General features: G+C 37.8%; 1 protein-coding gene across 4 annotated transcripts in view; it reads right to left on the reverse strand.

Annotated features, from left to right (window-relative positions):
* ATRN (attractin) overlaps nucleotides 1-19,960 on the reverse strand; it is a 381,873-nt gene that overhangs the window by 264,604 nt on the left and 97,309 nt on the right. For all 4 annotated transcript variants that reach the window (XM_030564553.1, XM_030564552.1, XM_030564551.1 and 1 more), the window contains exons 13-20: nucleotides 18,751-18,866; nucleotides 18,058-18,196; nucleotides 15,426-15,607; nucleotides 12,745-12,961; nucleotides 9,867-10,052; nucleotides 7,677-7,910; nucleotides 6,099-6,236; nucleotides 794-887 (exon numbers count right to left, since the gene is read on the reverse strand). In XM_030564553.1, coding sequence (XP_030420413.1) covers nucleotides 794-887; nucleotides 6,099-6,236; nucleotides 7,677-7,910; nucleotides 9,867-10,052; nucleotides 12,745-12,961; nucleotides 15,426-15,607; nucleotides 18,058-18,196; nucleotides 18,751-18,866 — 1,306 coding nt within the window. The remainder of the gene's footprint in view (nucleotides 1-793; nucleotides 888-6,098; nucleotides 6,237-7,676; nucleotides 7,911-9,866; nucleotides 10,053-12,744; nucleotides 12,962-15,425; nucleotides 15,608-18,057; nucleotides 18,197-18,750; nucleotides 18,867-19,960) is intronic.

Here is a 19,960-nt window from a genome sequence, read left to right on the forward strand (position 1 = left end):
ACTTTCTAACTCTAAGGATAGTTAAGCACCAAAAGAAGCTTCCAAGGGAGGTTGGGGAATCCCCTTCATTGGAGGTTTTTAAGGAGAGGTTGGACAAACACCTGTCAGGGATGGTGGAGGTTTAGTTGGTCCTGCATCCATGCAGGGGGCTGGACTTGAAGACCTCTCAAAGCCCCTTCCAGCCCCATATTTCTGTGATTACAGAAGTGCTTAAGAATGGGGGTCCCATTGTGCTAGGCACTGTACAAACACAACAGCAAACAATCTCTGCTCCATAGAGCTTAAAATCTAAACAGATAAGACAGATGCAGAGTAGGGCTGTGCAAAAACTTTTTCTACACTTATATTTTGTGACTGTTTAACCTCATTGTGCTTCTTTAAAATAGAGATTGTTCAAATCTCTTTCAAAATTTACCTCAGATTTAAACAGAGTGCCCTAAAAATGACAGTTCACATCTATTTGAGAGAGAGAGAGAGAGAGAGATGTGTGCAGTGGTATGTAAATTCTGAAAGAAACAAAAGAAACAAAAACCCCTTACTTTTCATCTTTTAAAATCCGTATGATGTTCTTTCTCAGTTGATAAACTCTTAATATAGTAATCTTGAGAAAAACCATTTTGCTCACCACCACAATATAAAAACTACTGCTGGTTTCATTAATGGTGAAGTTAGTTAAATGTCAACACTAGGAAATGTTTAATGCCATACTAAAAATATATCCATTCTTCGTTATTTAGAATTAATTTACGTACATTCTTTGGATAGCAAATATTTATAAGAAACGGCAACTCACAGTTGACACTCGTCTCCTTTAATTCCTTTGGTAGTACAGAAACACTTTCCGGTATTTGTATTACAGACAGAGGCATGACCATTGCACTTGCAAGCTGTAAAGGAGATTAAAAGAAATAGTTTTGAGTAAAACAGGAGGGAGAGATTTGTTTCTAGTGATTAAAACATTTAGGCAGAGAACTGAGATATGTTAAAGGTGAACTACAAACCAAAAATGTACTTGTGCCCATTTGCTTCTTTATGATGCTTAAATACCTCAATGTCAATTGGGAAGTTATCAGATTTTTGGTTTGTTTTCTGCCTTTTGGGGGTGGGGTTAACATTAAAAATATCACCATACACAGGAATCACTCGGTGAAGTTCTTTGGTCTCTGTTACGCAAGAAGTCAGACTAGGAGATCACAATGGTCACTTCTGGCCTTACAAAAATAAAATAAAATCTATGAATCCTCAACTGCCCTATTTCTGCTGGAGGACGCTTTGAAAAACTGCTGTACTAATGTGATGACATCACAAGGGAATGAAAATTCAAAAAGGGAGGAGCTGGTCAATGTTTACAAAATCTATTTTCTCAAACTCCTGACAAACATTTGAGAGAAAAGCTCTGTGTGAACAATTCAACACTTATACCTCTTCTTTTGGGAGCTGAAGGTTTCTCCAGGAAAAATGAAGACTTGATATCCCTGGTATTTCCAATAGTAAACAAGCAGAAAAAATTCTGACATCTTTATGAATAAAGGAGTAGTGAAGGCACAAGACATTTTTTCTTTGCAGTTAATTTAATATAATTCATAGGCTCATAGATTCCAAGACTAGATGGGACCATTGTGATCATCTAGTCTGACCTCCTATATAACACAGGCCAGAAAACCTCCCCAAAAATAATTCTTAGGACATATCTTTCAGAGAAATGTCCTATCATTGTCAGCGACAGAGAATCCACCCTGGCCCCTTGTAGATTGCTTAATTACCCTCCCTGTTAAAACTGGATTCCTTATTTCCAGTCTGAATTTGTTTAGCTTTAACTTTCATCCACTGGCTCATGTTATATCTTTCTCTGCTAGATTGAAGAGTCCATTAGTAAATATTTGTTCCCTATGTAGATACTTACAGATTGTAATCAAGTCACCCCTTTACCGTCTCTTTGCTAAAATAAATTATGCTCCTTGAGTCTATCGCTATAAAGCATGCTTTCTAATCCTTCAGTCACTCTCATGGTTCTTCATTGAACCCTCTCCAATTTATCAACATCCTTCTTGATGTTAGATGAAAATTAGATGAAAGGCTATCACAGTTCTCTTCAAACGGTGCCTAGATTCCTTTTGTGAGCTATTCAAGCAAAGGACTGAAAGGCAGACTCATCTCCTGTACCTTCGCAAGGAATACGTGTGAAAGGGAAATATACATGGCTTCTGAAGAAGTACTGAACTAAACACTTCCAGGAGTATAAAAGCAGTTTCTTCAGCCTCCTACTGTAAATTATTTGACCTTATCAGGGTGGCTTGATTCAAATTAGAGCAATTTACATCACTGATTTAAATAAGCAAGCAGAAAACTTTGATTTAAATCATTGATTTTAATTGTGTTTTGCATTTAGACTTTTTAGTTTTTTCCAAAGGTTGATTCTCTTTAATTCAATAAAACAAGCTTAAATGTGCTGGATGCATTAGAAAAAATATCAAAGTGTATCAAACATATTTTGCATTTAAAACTAACTGATTTATTAAACCAAAGAAGCATTATCTGTAATCAGTACTCTGAACTGATTATTTCTGGTTATCCTGTCCTTCAAGATTTCAGAAGTAGCTCTCCTTCTCTCACATCTAGCCATAGTTTGAAAGAGGATAAAAAACTTTCCTGCTTTTTCAACTCCCAATTGGTTTCTTAACTTTGAATGAACTAGTCATTAAACTGAACTAGTTGAATAAACTGAAAAGAAAATGTTCTCTCTGCACCTGAACAACACTGATTTAGCACTTCAGCAAACTCTGGTTTCAGCTACTTAGCCAGTGACTTCCGTCAACAGAGCAGTTTGATTTTCTTTAAAACTTGGCAGAAAACATGTACTGCTTATTATTTCTTGTATTTAATTTAAAATGATAGATTACAATACATTTTGGCCTTAACACAGGATGACAATTTCTGTTTTTTAATAGTAACTTTTTTAATTCCTGTATTTAAATTAAAAAATCCAATTTGATTTAAAAACATGGATTTTATTTATTTTAAATAGTCAATTTTTATGCACTGTGGACCTCATAAAAGTCAAAACAACTTATGATCTGTAGATTAGCACTCCCATAGAGCACAGTTCCTCAGGCTTTTTCCACAGTGAGGACTGCAAAATACAAAGATTATCTCAGGGACCACCTCCATTCTCACTCACTATCATGAGAGCAAACTCCCTCCTCATTCATGACTTCATAACAGCACAGCGGCAGCTACTGCACCCTTTGCGTGGAAAAGGATTTATATAGTTTAGCTGTCTTCCAGTGCAATTTAGCAACTCACGGGGGCAAGTGCAGCTCTCTGTCACCAACCAGCTGCCTGTGGACCACGAGCAAGTGTTCCAGGCAGCATCATTTTAGAATCATCACCAGAGAGGAAATTTATTTGATCTCAGGGATAACAGTGCCTTCTATTTTACTCCAAATACCTTATTTATCTAGCACTAACATTCTTCATGTGAAAGTTCCATCAGAAAATTCAAAAATACTGAATAAACTAGAGAAAGCTCCCTTACAACTATTTTTGTGGTTCCACTGGTTATATTTTCTGCCCTTAGTTAACACCTTGTCTACCCAGGACAACCCTATTTTAAAAAGCAGCTGCTGAGGCGTGAATTAGCTAGTATTCTGTTATCTTTCTGATATTGCAAATGGCAAGGGGCCAATGAGAAAAGGGAAAATAACTCTTTGACCATAGCTCTATTAAGCCTTAAAAACAGTAGTGTCCTAAAATAACCTGTCTTAGGAAAAAGGAGAAGACCTCAGCTACCCCCATCTTTTGCTGCCATCATTCCACACTTTTTGTCAGTCTCTCAAATTCCAAGTATACCATCATTTTTAGGATCTACAAAGCCTATATTATTCTGAGGCCTACAACTATTCCAAGACCTGATCACAGTTCTATGCACAAGTCAGACCAATGCACAAGTCAGACACCAAGTCAGATACAAGATACAAGATACAAGAGCTCAATTCACAGGAAAGAGGGATTTTTCCACCTTCCATCCTCAGGAAAGTTGGAAACATCAACCCTGCCATCCCTCTGACATGAACTTTATCCCATTTGAGAGGGAATCTGACCCACGCTGCACCATACTGCCAGAACCAACTGACTAAAATGGCAATCCTGTAAATCAAAAAGTATGTTAATCATACAATACAATCACAATTATCACCAATAGCTGGTGAACACACAACTATTTCCAAATATTTAAGCTCCCCCAAAAGCTGTGACTGAAATAGGGTGTGTAACAAACCAACCAATACAGACAGAATAGAGGAATTAATACCCAAATAATCCCAGAGGAGAAAAAAGGAGGCAGCGTAAAGGATTAAGATAACAGAAAACTGCTCCTGGTACACACCAGCCAATCCAGTGCCTGTAATGAACTCTAGGAATTCACCAGTGGCAGCCTTTCCAAGAAAAAACAGCTGCAGCTGGCCAGCAATTGCTGTGGCATCATGGGATGCAGCCCTGCCTCCCTGGTCTCCATCTATAATCCAGGCTAGCCCTCATTGATCGAACTCTTTTTTTCCCACCTTCATAGTAAATATTGATAGAATGAGAGTAAACTAAAAACTTGGCCAAATCCCTTACAGTACATTTTTTTCTTCTGACATTACCTACTAGCTTTATCAACTATGCATTAAATGTCAATTGCTATCCTATTAATACCTAGCACGGTTTCCAGTTTTTTCTATACCTTTGAATAAAATTTGGCTTGGGATTTTATAAGGATACTAAGAGAAAGACAGACATTCCACTCTCACTGCATATGAACCGATTTGAGCATCTAACTCCCCTAAGTCCACTGAAAATCTCTGTTTCAGTGCTTTCCACCTTTGACAGATTTTCTTTAGCCAAGTCTCCAGTGGATGTCATTGAGCCTCTGGCTCTTCTCTTTTTATGTGTTATAGAAAACTCTGCTTGCGGGAGGTTCTCTGTCTGAGGATGCTAACCACGGACTGTGACAGGAAGCCTTCCCCTCGGTACCTCTTTAAAACCTCCTTATTCCTCAGGCTGTAGAGATCATGGGGTTCAGCAGTGGAATAATCAGAGTGTACAGCACAGAATTAGCTTTGTCCTGCTGATCAGAATAGCTTGGCACGGGCCAGAGGTACACTAAGATCAGAGTTCCAAAAAAGATAGAGATGGCTGTGAGGTGGGAGGTGCATAAGGTCCTGCACCTGCCCTGTTGGGAGAGGATCCTGCGGATGGCTATAAGGATGTTCAGGAAAGAGCTCATCATGGTCAGGAAGGACCCAATACTGACAATGCAGGCCAAAGCCAGGGCAACCATCTCATTGTTCCAGGTCTCAGCTCAGAAGAACTTCACCAATGGCATGATGTAACAGGAGAAATGGTTGATGCGGTTGGCTTCACTGAAGCACAAGAGTCATACAACACACGAGCAACAACATAAACTGTTTCTGTATCATGCTCAGATAACAGACTGGACCTTCCCCCCACCCCTGAAAAAACAACTTATTCTATGTGAAATTCTGTGTCACAGGGACGCACTGCAATCCAATAGTTAGAACTGAATGCTGGGAGTAAAAATTCATGTCTTCTATTGCCAGTTCACTCTCCAATTCATTGCACAGCTTGGGCCACTCATAACTCTGTACCTCAAGGCACCCTATGTAAAGTCAGTTTAAGAATACCAGCAATAATAATTCACATAGATGTTACGTGGTTTAATGTTGTATTAAGTATATAACACCATGCTTACTGTATTCCTAGACTGCCAATACCAGCACACAGCATGGGGTTATAGCCCTCATTCTGCCGCAGATTTCTTATGTGATGTTTGACAAGACTCTCCCATCATGCATATGCACAGGAGGACTGAATTAATGTTGCACAGACAGCCTTAATTCTGGCATTGCCTATTTTTTGAGAGCTTGGCTTTGCAACCTTAATATTCTTTTAGTGTAGTTTGGGTGTGTAATAAATGAAATACATAGTAGCTGATATATACAAAAAGTATCTGAGTGGAAATCAGATCCCTATGGTGATACGCGGCAGTATAAAACCCCCGAGATTAGATTATACTATAGATTTAAGACTTCACTTACACTGGCATGTTCCTCCATTAGTAGGATCTCCATAGTAGCCGGATATACAAGTCTCACAGTGTTTGCCAGTTGTCAGGTTCTCACACTTCTCACAGACGCTTTCATTTACACATTTACTGTGCCCATTGCACTGGCAGGCTGAGGGAACAAATTGATACTTGGTAGTTGTGCTCAAATATAGTGCTTCACACAGTGTCTGAAGAATCTCATCTGCATTTTGGGTTAGCAGCTTAATCAAGTTATGAATGGAACTACTTCATGCAAGTTCTGAATTGCAAAGAGATCGTGGTTCTCATGTTATGGGCCATGACATCTGAGATCATCACAAAGATGACTGTTTCAAATTTAAAATGTTAGAGGGGTATAAAATACATTGATTACCAAAGTATACAACAGAGATAACTGTTCTGACTGGACTGGAAGCAACAAGAAGGAGAGGTCCATGGGGTTGGGGGGAGGCAGGCAGTCCACATATTTCTGGGATCCTCAACACAAATGTGCTGCATAAGAAACTGGCCCTTGCTAACAGTCAACTGAATGTTTTATTTAGAAACCAAGAACTGCATTTCTTCTTACGTTCATTCATTCCTCCTGTTCACATATACTCAAAAGGGATTAACAGAAAGACTAAAATGCTGTAGTCTGACTGCGGACTCCTTCCTTTTCAAAATTAAATTTACATTCTTTGCGCATATTTCACTTTTTCTCTCTTCATTTAGTAATAGGAAATTAAGTTCTGCACTCATTTAAGAATTTGGTCTTTCACCTGGAGTCTAAGACTATATCTATACTACACAGCCTTTTAGCAGGGGTGAAAGTGAGCTGGTACAGTACGGCGTACCGGTAAGAAGCTGGTACTGGCCCGTACGCAGCCCATGTTAAAGCACTGTTGCTGCCCCTTTTGCCTCCCTGTCGGCAGCCCTGCCGGTAGGGACCATACCAGCAGGGCCGCTGACGGGGTGGATGGGGCAAAAGGGGCAGTGGCGTTAAAGCACTGCCATGGCAAGGGACCCTCCTTAAAGCACTCTGCCTCTTCTTTCCCACCCACCCCTGTTGGCAGGGCCGCCGATGGGAGGGGAGGGCAAAACTAGCAGCTGCCTTGGGTATGGCGATTTAAAAGGGCCCATGGCTCGTGGAGCCTCAGGGCCTTTTAAATCGCCACCAGAGCCCTGAGCAGCACAGGTCAGGCAGCGCGGATGGGCTGGCTGGGGGAGACTGACCCCCAGCACTGGCCCTTCCGCCCGAGGTCCTGCCCCTTCTGGGGGCTCGGAGTTGGGCCCCCGTACCGGTAAGAGTTTAATACTACTTTTTCCCCTGGCTTTTAGCAACACAAGTCATGCAGCGTAGCCGCTGTTTGTCTGCTCGCCTGCCGACTCCCAATGAGAAGCGTTCGCATTGTCAGCAGGAGTGACAACGCGCTATTCACACTGACACTTGCTGCGGCAAGACTTTTGTCTTGGGGTGAGGAACACCTCTGACAGACAAAAGTTTTGTCATTCAATTACCAGTGTAGACATAGCTTAAGTTTTACGACCTCTGAAGTGTTTCAATTATTAAAAAACACTTTTGCACAGTTACCTGGACACTGGATAAAGGACCAGTTATATTTGTTCTCTGCTGGACACATGCTGACATTAAGGATGGGTTCCAGGTAGTATTTTCCTGTTGCTGGTGGAGATGGCATCTTTACTGGACCTCTGTAGGAGCCTTCCATGCATTTCCCCTTTCCGGTGTTACTAGGGTCCGTACACCAACCACAGCCAGGCTGTTCCAAACAATGAGCACATGTGCAGTAGCCAGAACAGTTTGCAGCTTTGAAAATAAAGGTCAAATGGTAAAATAAACCACTAGATACCTCACAATACAAGATAATATTTGAAATAAGAATCTTCATTTGCCTTTTATTGATCTTAAGACTGATCCTTACACGTTGGAATCAACATTTATTCTAATACATTTATAAACACATGTCTTTTCATGAATCTCTATCAGTGTACTTAATCCAACAATCTCAAAGCTTGCTTTTAAACTTTACTGCAGACTAAAACAAAAACAGAAGAGAAATGGTCTGTTATCCAAATTGGTACAGTAAGGCACAGAGTCTAAATCATTTAACCAGTTACAGAGAAAGCCATTAAACAGAGGAAAAATACCCAGTCCCTTTCTACAAATTAAACTGTGCACACTAAAATTTTGCTGAATGTTTTCAATTAACTATTTGAATTATATCCATCTTATTTACAATACAATATTTGAAAGATAAAATGCATGGTCTCCAAATGAAGGAAAGAAACATTTAATTTGATTAACCAATGACCCGTTTCAAATCTTTATTGAGAGGTACCCCTACTTTATTTATACATGAACGATATACAGCTTAATATTACATGCTTCTATTTAAAAAATATAAACCTACATTAGAAAGAAGGGGTTATCAAGGTAATTCGTCCTCAGTCTACTGTCTCCACAGAACCACTTGGTAGAAACTGAGTGCAACACGATGCAGACGCAAAACATTCTAAAGCAAACTTGACAGTTAGGGGGCATATGAAGATCGCTCAAGCCCAGCATTCTGCTGAGCTAGGGTGTAAATTTCACACACCCGTTAGCTATTCCTCAGTTCCTTGTTAATAAGTGTGACTGTTTTGGTGATGACAGAGAAATTCTCTTATTTGCAGGATCAACTTCAATGTTGTGCTTTCTACTTCAATAAACAGTTTCATTCAATCACAAATTTGATCCTGAACAAATGAAGAAAGATTTTCTGTACTCAGAGGGGAGTATAATGTCTTTCTATCTTTACTATTGAATTCTTGGCAGTGTTTGCATTTTGACTTTAGAGGTAGAAAATACGCTTCTATTACTTTGCTCCATTCAATCATGTCTCCTAGCACTTCCTTCAACTCCAGGCATGTGGAGTAAAATACCAACTATCTGTTTATGAATTAATAATTCAAAACTAATCATTTTACAGGGTTTCTAAGTAATTTTCATATTCACTGAAGAGAGAATTAAAAGAAACAACCTATTGCAAATACTGTAGAATGAAAAATAAGCCAGCTTCGTCCAGAACCATATCATCTGATTCCCTGACCAGCCTCCAGCAGTTTCTAGATCCTAGTAAACTCAGCCCCCTAATTTCCCTCTCAAACATTTAATGAGAATTCATTCCCCCAACTACACCATTCTCTATTACCAATGACTTTGCCCAGACCCCAACTCCCACGAGGCTCCTACAAAATTCTATAGCCTCTTTATGGTTTCAAAATACACAAAATGACAACCTTGCTCTTCTCCTCACTGCTCTTTAGCTTTTAAAATAGCGCTCTTTTCAATTCACAGATCAAATTAGAAATGAATACTTCTAACTTGGCAAAAATATTTTACATATGTTTTGCTAATAGAAACATTTCAGAATGACACGTTGAAAAATTGAAAAAAATTCCGATAAAAAATACTGGATGTGTTTTCATCCTGAAAAAAAAAAACCTGAGTTTTCATAACCTCATTTGAGAGCTTATGTTATTTACTGTTTAGGTTAGAGCCATACTTTAGGGCACAATCCTGCTCAACATCTTCCATTAAACATAAAACATAGCATGTTCCAGGATTGGTCCTTACATTTGCAGAGCTCATCCAATCAGGGAATCTGTGATTTTTCTAACACTATGTAACTGAGTATGATCTTGTCACATTAAATTTGTTAGCAATTTATGCAAAGCCAAACTTTCTTAGACCATCTTTCCAGGTACAGAGGAAATTACTTACGTGGACAACTGCTCATGGTGTACCACTCCATACACTGGCCATAGGGGAAAGAGGCCACGTAAGCATTTGAGTCCACGCACTGTTTCATGTTACTGCACCACATGCACTCAGAGCTGCCACTTGTGCACTCTCCACATGCCGTCCTCAAGGCACAGGGTGTGCGACATTGCTTGGCACTGTGGTTAGCTGGGCATTAAGAAACAACACTCGATGACATGGGAAAACAGATAACACAATATTCTAGTTTATGGTAGTAAATTACAGGCCCTTGCTCATTTGCATAATAAAAAATAGAGGTGAATTGCTCTTTGTCAACTAGTCAAATTGGGAAGTTCAGTGTGACAAATATACTAGAACTGGGTGAATACTGAATTTTTTCTGGTTTGCTGGCAGCTCTGAAAAATTGAAAACAGCTTAGTGTCAGGTTGCACCAAAAAATAAAATATTTTCAAAATTTCTGATGAATCAAGAAGTCAAAAAAAAATCGAGTTGGGTTGAAACAAAACATTTAGTTTTAACCTAACTCGAAAAATTTTTGTTCCAATTTCGGGTATTTTCGTAAGTGCAAAAAAGAACTAGATTCATAAAATGTGGTGCAGGGGGAAGATGACTTCTATTATAATCATTACCCTAGTGGTTAAGATACTTGCCTGGATTCAATTCCCCCTTCTGCTTGATGTGGGGGAGGTAACTTGAATTTGGATCTCCCCACTGCAGGACAGGGTCCTGGCTATGGGATATTCTGGTACGGTGCTCTCTCAGGCCACCTCTATATTGCCAGCTAAATTGGCACCGCTAAGTCTACGGGAGAGGGCTCTCCTGTTGACTTTGTACTTCATCTCTCTGAGAGGCAGAAGCTGTGTCAATGGGAGAGCATCTCCCGTCAACATAGAGTGATGTAGATACTGCTGTAAGTCGATCTAAACTACGTTGACATCAGTTAAGTAACTGAACTAGCGTAACTTACATCGATTTACAGCATTAATATAGACCAGCTCTCAGTCTCCTGTGTTGAACCTTTTCTACTTTTTGTAAATAATTAAATAGTCTCTGAAGCAGGACTTAAACTCTGGTCTCTTACACCCTAGGCGAGAACCCCAAACACCAGTCAATATAGTCACTCTCACTCTCTTTCTCTGGCTCAGAGACTATTCCTTGTCTTTATAAATGGACTACAAGTTGCCACTATGCATTTTGTGAATGAACTCCTCCTTTGCTTTTGTCAAAATGCCCAAAGTCGAAACAAACATTTTGAGTCTGGTCAAAACAAAATGGCATTGCCAACATGTTTTGATAGTTTTTTGATCAAACCAAAAATATGTGATTAACTTGTGCCCAGTCTGTGAATAGTTTTGGGTTTGCCGAAACTGTGTTTTTCAGTGATTAGTTTATTTGTCCCTCAAAATAAAAAAATTAGCCCAACTCTATTACTAATTGGAAAATCTCTCAAAATTTAGTTTGAGTATTTAATCAGCTAGTTGTTGCTGAACTGAAACATTTCATCTGTAACATGGCCATAATGAGAAACTTTACAATTTGAGATCTCCACAGTAGGAAATATCAGTTAGAGCAATTCATTTTTCAGTCATTATGAATTCTCTTCAGTGCAAATGCAGAGTAAAACTGAAAGGAAACAAGTTGAATGTTATTGCTATTTACATCTTTATAGTGCTGCATATACATTATCCATATAGTCCTCTTCACGCTTCTGTGAGGTTAATAGTGTCAGCATTTTACATGTGGAACAGTGGGATAAAGGTTAAGTAACTTGACCAATGCTACAGATCAAATCAGTATTAGAACCAGAATTCTAACTCAAGAATTGTTTGCTCCTAGTCCAGTGCTTAATCCACTAGACAACAATTTAGACCAACCATTCTCAGACCAAAAAAGACAGACCAATTTAAGTTTTAAACTAGTTATAGACTAGGTTAAAATATTGTGAGAATGTTTAGTTAGAAAATTAGTGACTCACAATTAAAGTTTCTGCAAACATCTTCATCTCTGAGTTTATCCTGTACTAGCACAAAGCAGGACTTACATTGGTGGGGCTAATTTAGATATGTAATCAGCCAGCCTTTCTAAAAAATTAAAAAGAAGGCTCTAATTGTTATTCAAAATAACTATCTAGAATGGAGAGTTAATAGACCCAGCCGTTTTAAAGATATGCAGTTCCATAAACGACAGAGGACATAAGAACATAAGAACAGCTATACCAGGTCAGAACAAAGGTCCATCCAGCCCAGTATCCTGTCTACCGACAGTGGCCAATGTCAGATGCCTCAGAGGAAATGAACCTAACAGGTTATGATCAAGTGGTCTCTAGCCTGCCGTCCATCTCCACCCTCTGACAAACAGAGGCTAGGGACACCATTCCTTATGCATCCTGGCAAATAGCCATTAATGAACTTAAACTCAATGAATTTATCTAGTTTTCTTTCTTGACTTTTTTTTCCCCCCCAAACTCTCGTATTTCCAAAGCGTTTTCCTCGATAAACTTTAAACTTCGAAAAAAGTTATCCTCTGGCTAGACAACATGTACAAAAAAAAATGAGGTAGAGAATAGTTCTTATTTTTTAGTAAGAAGATTGTTCCATACCATAATTAACCTGAATGTCACATACAAATATACAACTGGAAGAAAGAGTTAAAGCTAATTATTGCTCCACAGTCTCACTGTACTTCTGCTGTTTTTTTAAATGCCTGATTTTTGTACAGAATAACTAAACAAAACTATTGTTCAAACTGGTCTGCTTGGTTACTGAATGATACAAACATTCAAAATTTAACTAGGAGATCTTATTTGTATTACTCAGACAATAAAATACTTCTCAACTAGTTCCCCATAAAAAAAGCCATTCATCAGCAGCATATTTACCAAGCCTTTCACAGATACTGCCATTAACGTGGTCGATACATGTTGCAGCCTTCAATCCCCGCTGGTAAGGCTCCGCTAAATATCCACAAAATCCAGCACCACTTGGTTCCCCAGGCAGCCACTGGACCAAGGTGTTTGTAAATGGAGACATGTCTTCCCAGCACCAGTATGACACATTGATCTTCCGGAGCCCAACCCATGGGGTCAAAGTTTTGGCCTAGAGACAAAATAAATGTTCGATTGACTGAACACCATAATTTTACCACTTCACATAGTTAAGAAGCAGGACTTTAAAAACAAACAAAAAAAAACCCCACTAACGTCATGCAGTGTATATGAACCACTCTAGCAGATTTGGAGGTGCAAACATCAATTAAGGGCATACTGTTTTCTCAGTCCCACTGGACTTACACAGCACATCAACTGGAGAATTAACATCCTTCAGGCATGTGCCTTATTTATCTAATTTAAAACACACTCCCTCCCATCTCCCAAACCATTCCACACAAACCTTTTTTCAGCTATTTAAAAACTAAGCAGTAGAAAGGAAGAAAAATATTTTAATACATTTTAAACCTGAACAATTCTGAAGTTAATAAAAAGAGCTGGCCTCAGATGCTCATGAGTGTACTATAAAAGGTAAGGAATAGAAGCAGCAGTTTTCTGGGGTGATTGTTATACAGAACGTAAGGGTGACTTAAAGAAAACAACTACAAATAGTTTATCTAAGCAATGAAAACAATTACCATCATTGGGAGGCCCACAAAATAATCCACCTACTTCAAAACATTTTATCTTCGATTAACGTAAACCTGCAACACTTACTGAAACACTGTGGATACTCAGCACCTCTGAAAAATCAGGCCACATTTTTTCAGGGGAACTACAAATGAGCAGACAAGCTGCAATCACTGGGCTCTTAATCAGTGAGCACTCTCCCTCAGAAAGTCATTACCAGAGTGAAAGCAGCACATCACTGAAAGGCAGAGTTCAAATACCAGATGCAATGTAGCTTTCTACCAAAGCTATTTTTAGAAATTACAAAACATGCTAAAACAATAAAACATACAAATATAAACTAAAACCAAAAGATTCCTTAAAAATCTGCAATTTTTTTTCTAAGACCCTCATCATTACCGACTCTCTAAGCAATAAAGTAACCAGAGGTAAGTGAACGACATCCCCTTTCTAAAAAAAAGTTCAAATGTTAGAGAGCTTGTGGGAATGGCCATCAAGTTCATCAATTTATACAGCACTCATCACCATGGTATCTACAAGCCCTGAGTTTTGAAAATCATGTACTTTTACAATATTCTATGTTTCTCCCCCTTGCCTCAGAAATGATTATTTTAATGTGTAATCTTGTACAGAAAGTACCTCATATAGGGTTGATAAAAATGGAGCACCCTAATGTCCTATAACTGTTGAACTGTTTCATTTTAAGATCACAGAGGGAGCAAAAGTAGGAAGAAGGAAAATGTTCTTGTTTCAATTCAACAATTCAATTTTTCTTTAGATATTTGTATTCTACATATAAAATATTTTTCTGCTCTGAAAAGTAACAAACATAATATGACATTCCATGTTTATTACCTCATTTTTTCCTGTTGACCATTTTTTCAGTTTACCAATAAAAAATTAATGTCACTGACTGCTAGCCCTGTGCAGTCTTGGCTCTGAGAGCTTACATAAGTTGTTCTTCTGTATCATCAATAAAAACGGTTCTGCAGGCCAAATTAGGACCTGAATTACATCCGTGCACCACCACTACAACCTTAGCAACGCTTATGCAACCCCACCATCCGTGTCGTTTATACAAGTGTAATTGATTAGAAAAAAGTCAATTCTATTTATGTGCAAGTAGTAATAAATTTTAAATCAGCGGTCGGCAACCTTTCAGAAGTGGTGTGCCAAGTCTTCATTTATTCACTCTAATTTAAGGTTTCGCATGCCAGTAATACATTTTAATATTTTTAGAAGATCTCTTTCTATAAGTCTATCATACATAACTAAACTATTGTTGTATGTAAAGTAAATAAGGTTTTTAAAATGTTTAAGAAGCTTCATTTAAAATTAAATTAAAATGCAGAGCCCTCCAGACCAGCCAGTACCTGGGCAATGTGAGCGCCACTGAAAATCAGCTCACGTGACGCCTTCGGCACGGGTGCCATAAGTTGTCTACTCCTTTTCTAAACCATTTTATTAGTTGTGTTGACTCTAACGTTAACAGGGAAAAATGTGTGTCACTAGAGCAGATCTAACTGAATATTTCACATGGATCTGTTGAGTATCAAACTACTTTTCAGACCAGAACAATTTACATGCTTTACACGAAGTATATATGGTGCCCCAATGGAAGCTTTGTTTACAGTCAAGGGTGCCATGTGCAGTTCACATGAGAACTACTCACCTTCATGTTGCAGTCATGTATCTCAAATCAGAAGTGTGTGTGTGATTTTATTATGCAATGATATCTGAGAGACACCCTGCATGTTATATTTATGTTACACATTTACATTCTCTACTGTTTCACTGCAAAGCTGCCACGGAATATGTTGAATTTAAAAAAAATCAGTCCCCTGAGTTAAGGGGCACATTTTGATTTTGGTACAAAACACACAGTATCACAGCAAGTACTCTTCCATATTCAGCACTCTACTACTCACAAGAGTAACACTCACCAAAGACTGCATTCTCTGCAGCTCCTTTAGAACAAATTCCACCTTCTTCTGGGTTGTGAGAGATGCCAGCAAAGCATTCTGAGTTGTGCATGCCAATTTACCACTGTCATAGCTCTCTTTTGTGCTATTGATTTTCAAACATGAGTTGCCAACCAAATGCCAGTTTGCTCCACAGATATTTTCTATGAAAAAGTGAAACCAATTAATGATACACAACACCTTTCTCCCCCTATTCAAAAAACATCACTTGGTGAATGTCTCCAAAAAGGGCCCTCAGCATTGGAGCCTTATTCCCTTAGTCCAAAAGAGCTCGGTTCACCAACCTTCCTGCCATGGTAAAAGGCACATCTATTAACAAAGGCTTTTGAAGAAGGAGTAGCTTTGATGGGAATCCATCTTTTAGCAGGAGTGGAGTTTTGTTTGGGGTATGCAGGGTAGCTACTAGTTTTAGTTGGATATTTGTCTCTAATTCATGTCAAATGCATCTTTAATATTTTTGTAAACCAAAATAAATTAAATATTCAACTACTAAATTCTGGTAGAAGAGATGTGCCCCTGCCCTCAGAAACAGCCAAAACAGGAGGTAGAGTGCAGTACTGTCAATCCCAAGAATTAAATTTTGAGTTAAACTTACTGGCCCCATTCCCCATCATGAAATTGGCTTTAAAAATAATTAAATAAAAATGAATACATTTGGGGCTTTTTTAACTGCTTTCAGTTCTTCAAATTTTTAGGGTGCATTCAGGTCACTTTTTCAAGCCTCTCTCTATAACCATATGGGCTAGAAACTTATTTTGTTTTAAATTAAAGCCTTTGCTTGTCACATGATTCCAAGTACCTAGGACTAAAGAAAAATGCCAGACATTGAGAAAATCATGAAATTATGGGAGCTGGCAATTTTGGAGGTGGGAGGGAAGAAACATTTTTCTTTCAGATTTTTTGATGAATAAAGCATTAATTCAAGGCAGTATACTCATTGTTCTCCTTCATCCAGCTGTGGGAATATTCAGGATACCGAAGTACTATGAAAAATAGAATTTAGTATTTTATAACATGCTCTTGATTCCCAAATGAATAACACAGTACCAATCTCACATTAGACAACAGATCATGGGAAAGCACATGGTTTTGATAATTAAATTAGCTTGATTAAATTTTGGTCTTACTGGGATATAAAATCTTTTGGAACAATTACATAAGTAAAGAAATAGATAAAAGAGGGACAAAAGCAGATCTGAAATATTTTGCTTGAAGTTTAAGTACAATCTCTTCATCTACTATATTACTACTGCTAGGGCTGTCAATTAATCACAATTAATGCATGTGATTAATGAAAAACAAATTAACTAGATAGAAAAATTGTCACAATTAATGGCAGTTTTAATCGCACTTATAAAAAATCATAAAATACAAATTTAAATTTATTACAAATAACGTGGATGTTTTTCTGCATTTTCAGATATACTGATTTCAATTACAACACAGAATACAGAGTGTACAGTGCTCACTTTAAATTATTTTTATTACATATATTTGCACTGTAAAAAAGATAAATAAAACCTCATACAATCTATTCAGTCCTACTGATTGTTCAGCCAATCGCTAAGACAAACAAGTTTGTTTACATTTACAATGCAGCCCGCTTCTTTTTTACATCACCTGAAAGTAAGAATCGACATTCGCCTGGCACTGTTCTAAGTGTTGCAAGGTATTTACATGCCAGATACGCTAAACATTCGTATGCCCCTTCATGCTTGGACTTGTAGGCTCCAAAGTTTTATATTTATATTATATTTGGTTTTGAGTGCAGTTACATAAAAAAAAGTCTACATTTGTAAGTTGTGTTTTCACAATAAAGAGATTGCAGTACAGTACTTGTATGAGGTGAACTGAAAAATAATATTTCTTTTGTGTGTCTTTTTTATAGTACAAAGTGAGCATTGTATACTTTAAAAGCAGCAAAGAATCCTGTGGCACTTTATAGACTAACAGACGTTTTGGAATATGAGCTTCCATGGGTGAATATCCTCTTCATCAGATGACATGCATCTGACAAAGTGGGTATTCACCCACGAAAGCTCATGCTGCAAAACATCTGTTAGTCTATAAGATGCCACAGGATTCTTTGCTGCTTTTACAGATCCAGACTAACACGGCTACCCCTCTGATAATTGTATACTTTGTACTCTGTATTGCAAATGAAATCAATATATTTGAAAATGTAGAAAAACAGCAAAAAAATAGCTATAATACATTTAAATTGGTGTTCTATTGTTTAACTGTGCAGTTAAAATTGATTAATCACAACTTCTTTTTAAATCTTGCAATTAATTGCAACTTTTTAAAATCATTTGACAGCCCTAATTACCACTTCTAATAATATTACTAATACTAAGCTTCATACCTCATTTGGAATGAACAGACCAGAAATGCCAGTCTAAGATTTCAGCTGGATTTCAAAGCAAATCTCACATAACATTAACATATGCATAAAATTAATTGTTCCTTACAGAGAACAGTCCTTACCTCACTCTAATCTTAAAAACATACCATAGATTTTGAGGAGGAAAAATAAAGAATGTTTTTGGATTTAGAGATTTAGTATTTGTTTTTAAATACAATATATACGTACCAGGTAAGGCTATGCATTCTTGATTCCTGGGCTCCCACTGGCAGTTCTGATCCATGGCACAGCTTTTACAACTTGTCTTTTTGTTACAGTAATATGCAGGGTTATCCTTGGGGCATTTATCATATTCAGTAATGGGTACCTAAAACACACAGTATGTTTACGTTTTTTTCTTACATGTCTATTCACGCTCACAAAGACCACCACTATAATTCTGTAGAAGAGACAACAAATTAAGTCTACAGAAGGACCAATATTTTCAAAAGATGTATCATATTCAGAATTCCTTCCCCAAACGTGCATGCTAAGACACCTCCATCACCATGCTCAAGTCCCTCTTAAATCAGTTGTGCCACCTTGCTTATAAGACGTGAGGAGGGAATTAAGGGTTTTTTGATCTTATGAATAGAATTATCAGGATGTGCACATGCCTTACCAAATAAAATCATACTGATGCCCTCATCTTTCCTTGCCCCTTCCCATGGTCTCTTTAGGATACTCACTACTTAGGTAGCTGAAGTATAATATGATCCAAAAGCCACTGAACCTCCTCAAGAAATTCAGATTTTGTAGTTACAGTTATTTACACAGCAGAAACACATAAATAGAGGTAATTATGACACAGATTAGTTTTCCTGATATTTGAAACTTTATGGCGAGATTAACATTTTTAGAGCGATATTTAAACACCTTTACCTGATCTTCTGTGCAGTTGTTATTCTTTAAGATACACTGGTCAGTGCACCATTGACAGTTATTTGTATTCGCTGTACAGCTATAACAGTCTGTAATCTGATTACATTTTTCATGATCTACAACAATTAAAGAAAAAACCTGCATGACCAAAACCAAGCATTTCCTCACAAGAGTTCTAAGAAACTGTTTACACACGATATAACCTATGGCTGTGCCAACAGATTTCCCATAACCCACCAGAGCTATCAATTAAACTGGACTTCTTGATTTTACTTTAATTTAACTAAGTTGAAGGAAATTCCATTAATTTCTTCTGTCAATAATTTTAAGTCATTTTCAGGAAAGTGCAAGTGCAATTAAATGCAGAAAGACACACAAATGTTGAGATTGCCCATGCAAGCCCAGTAGATAGATGTCCATTTGTCATTTGCACATACAACAGGGCAATTTAGGTGTGCAAATGCAGACACATTTTTCTGAAATCCTGGCTCTCAATAGGGAATTTCATATGAAGTTTAAATCTTCCAGTTCATCTTTTTCCTCATTTATCTTCTCTGCTTATGCAGTACTTTGTTTATACACTAAAGATCTCAAATTACTGTCCTTTTACATCAATTGTTTTCACACAATTAAAGGATGCAATCTACTACAGAAGCACATTTCAGAAAAAAAATCAACTCTGGGAGCTGGTGGAGCACTGGCATAAACTACTAGAGACTTGATAGTTGTTAGAAAATTTAATAAAAGGAGTCCAGAATTAAATGTAGTTCAAAGAAATTGCTCAAAGATTGTTAACTTTTTGAACTTCCTCTCCCCACTCTAGTTGAAAAAGTGATAGCAACAATTATCTGATGACACCTCCTCTCTTGATGAGCAAAAAGGAGTGCAGCATGGCCCTGTCCAATCTTTCCCAATGATGCTTGTCAACAGAGTTGGTGGCTTTCAGAATGACAAATCTCAGGTCACTTTCTATGGAACAATGGTCCAAGCCTGGCTCCTAGTGGGAAATTTAATAAAGGAGCAAAGATAATAGCAACAGTCTGAGTTGGGTAGATGTTTAAAGGAGAAAAACAGAGTTTTAACTGTCCACCCCCTAAACTGCCAAGCAATCATTTCAGCAGCACTCTGTGGCCTTAAAGCCATTTCTATCACTTTACTGCAGCATTTAATTTGTAAACTTTCCAGTTTTTATTAAAATAAAATTAAAGTC

This window comes from Gopherus evgoodei, chromosome 5 (genome assembly GCF_007399415.2).
Source record: "Gopherus evgoodei ecotype Sinaloan lineage chromosome 5, rGopEvg1_v1.p, whole genome shotgun sequence".
Taxonomy (NCBI): domain Eukaryota; kingdom Metazoa; phylum Chordata; order Testudines; family Testudinidae; genus Gopherus; species Gopherus evgoodei.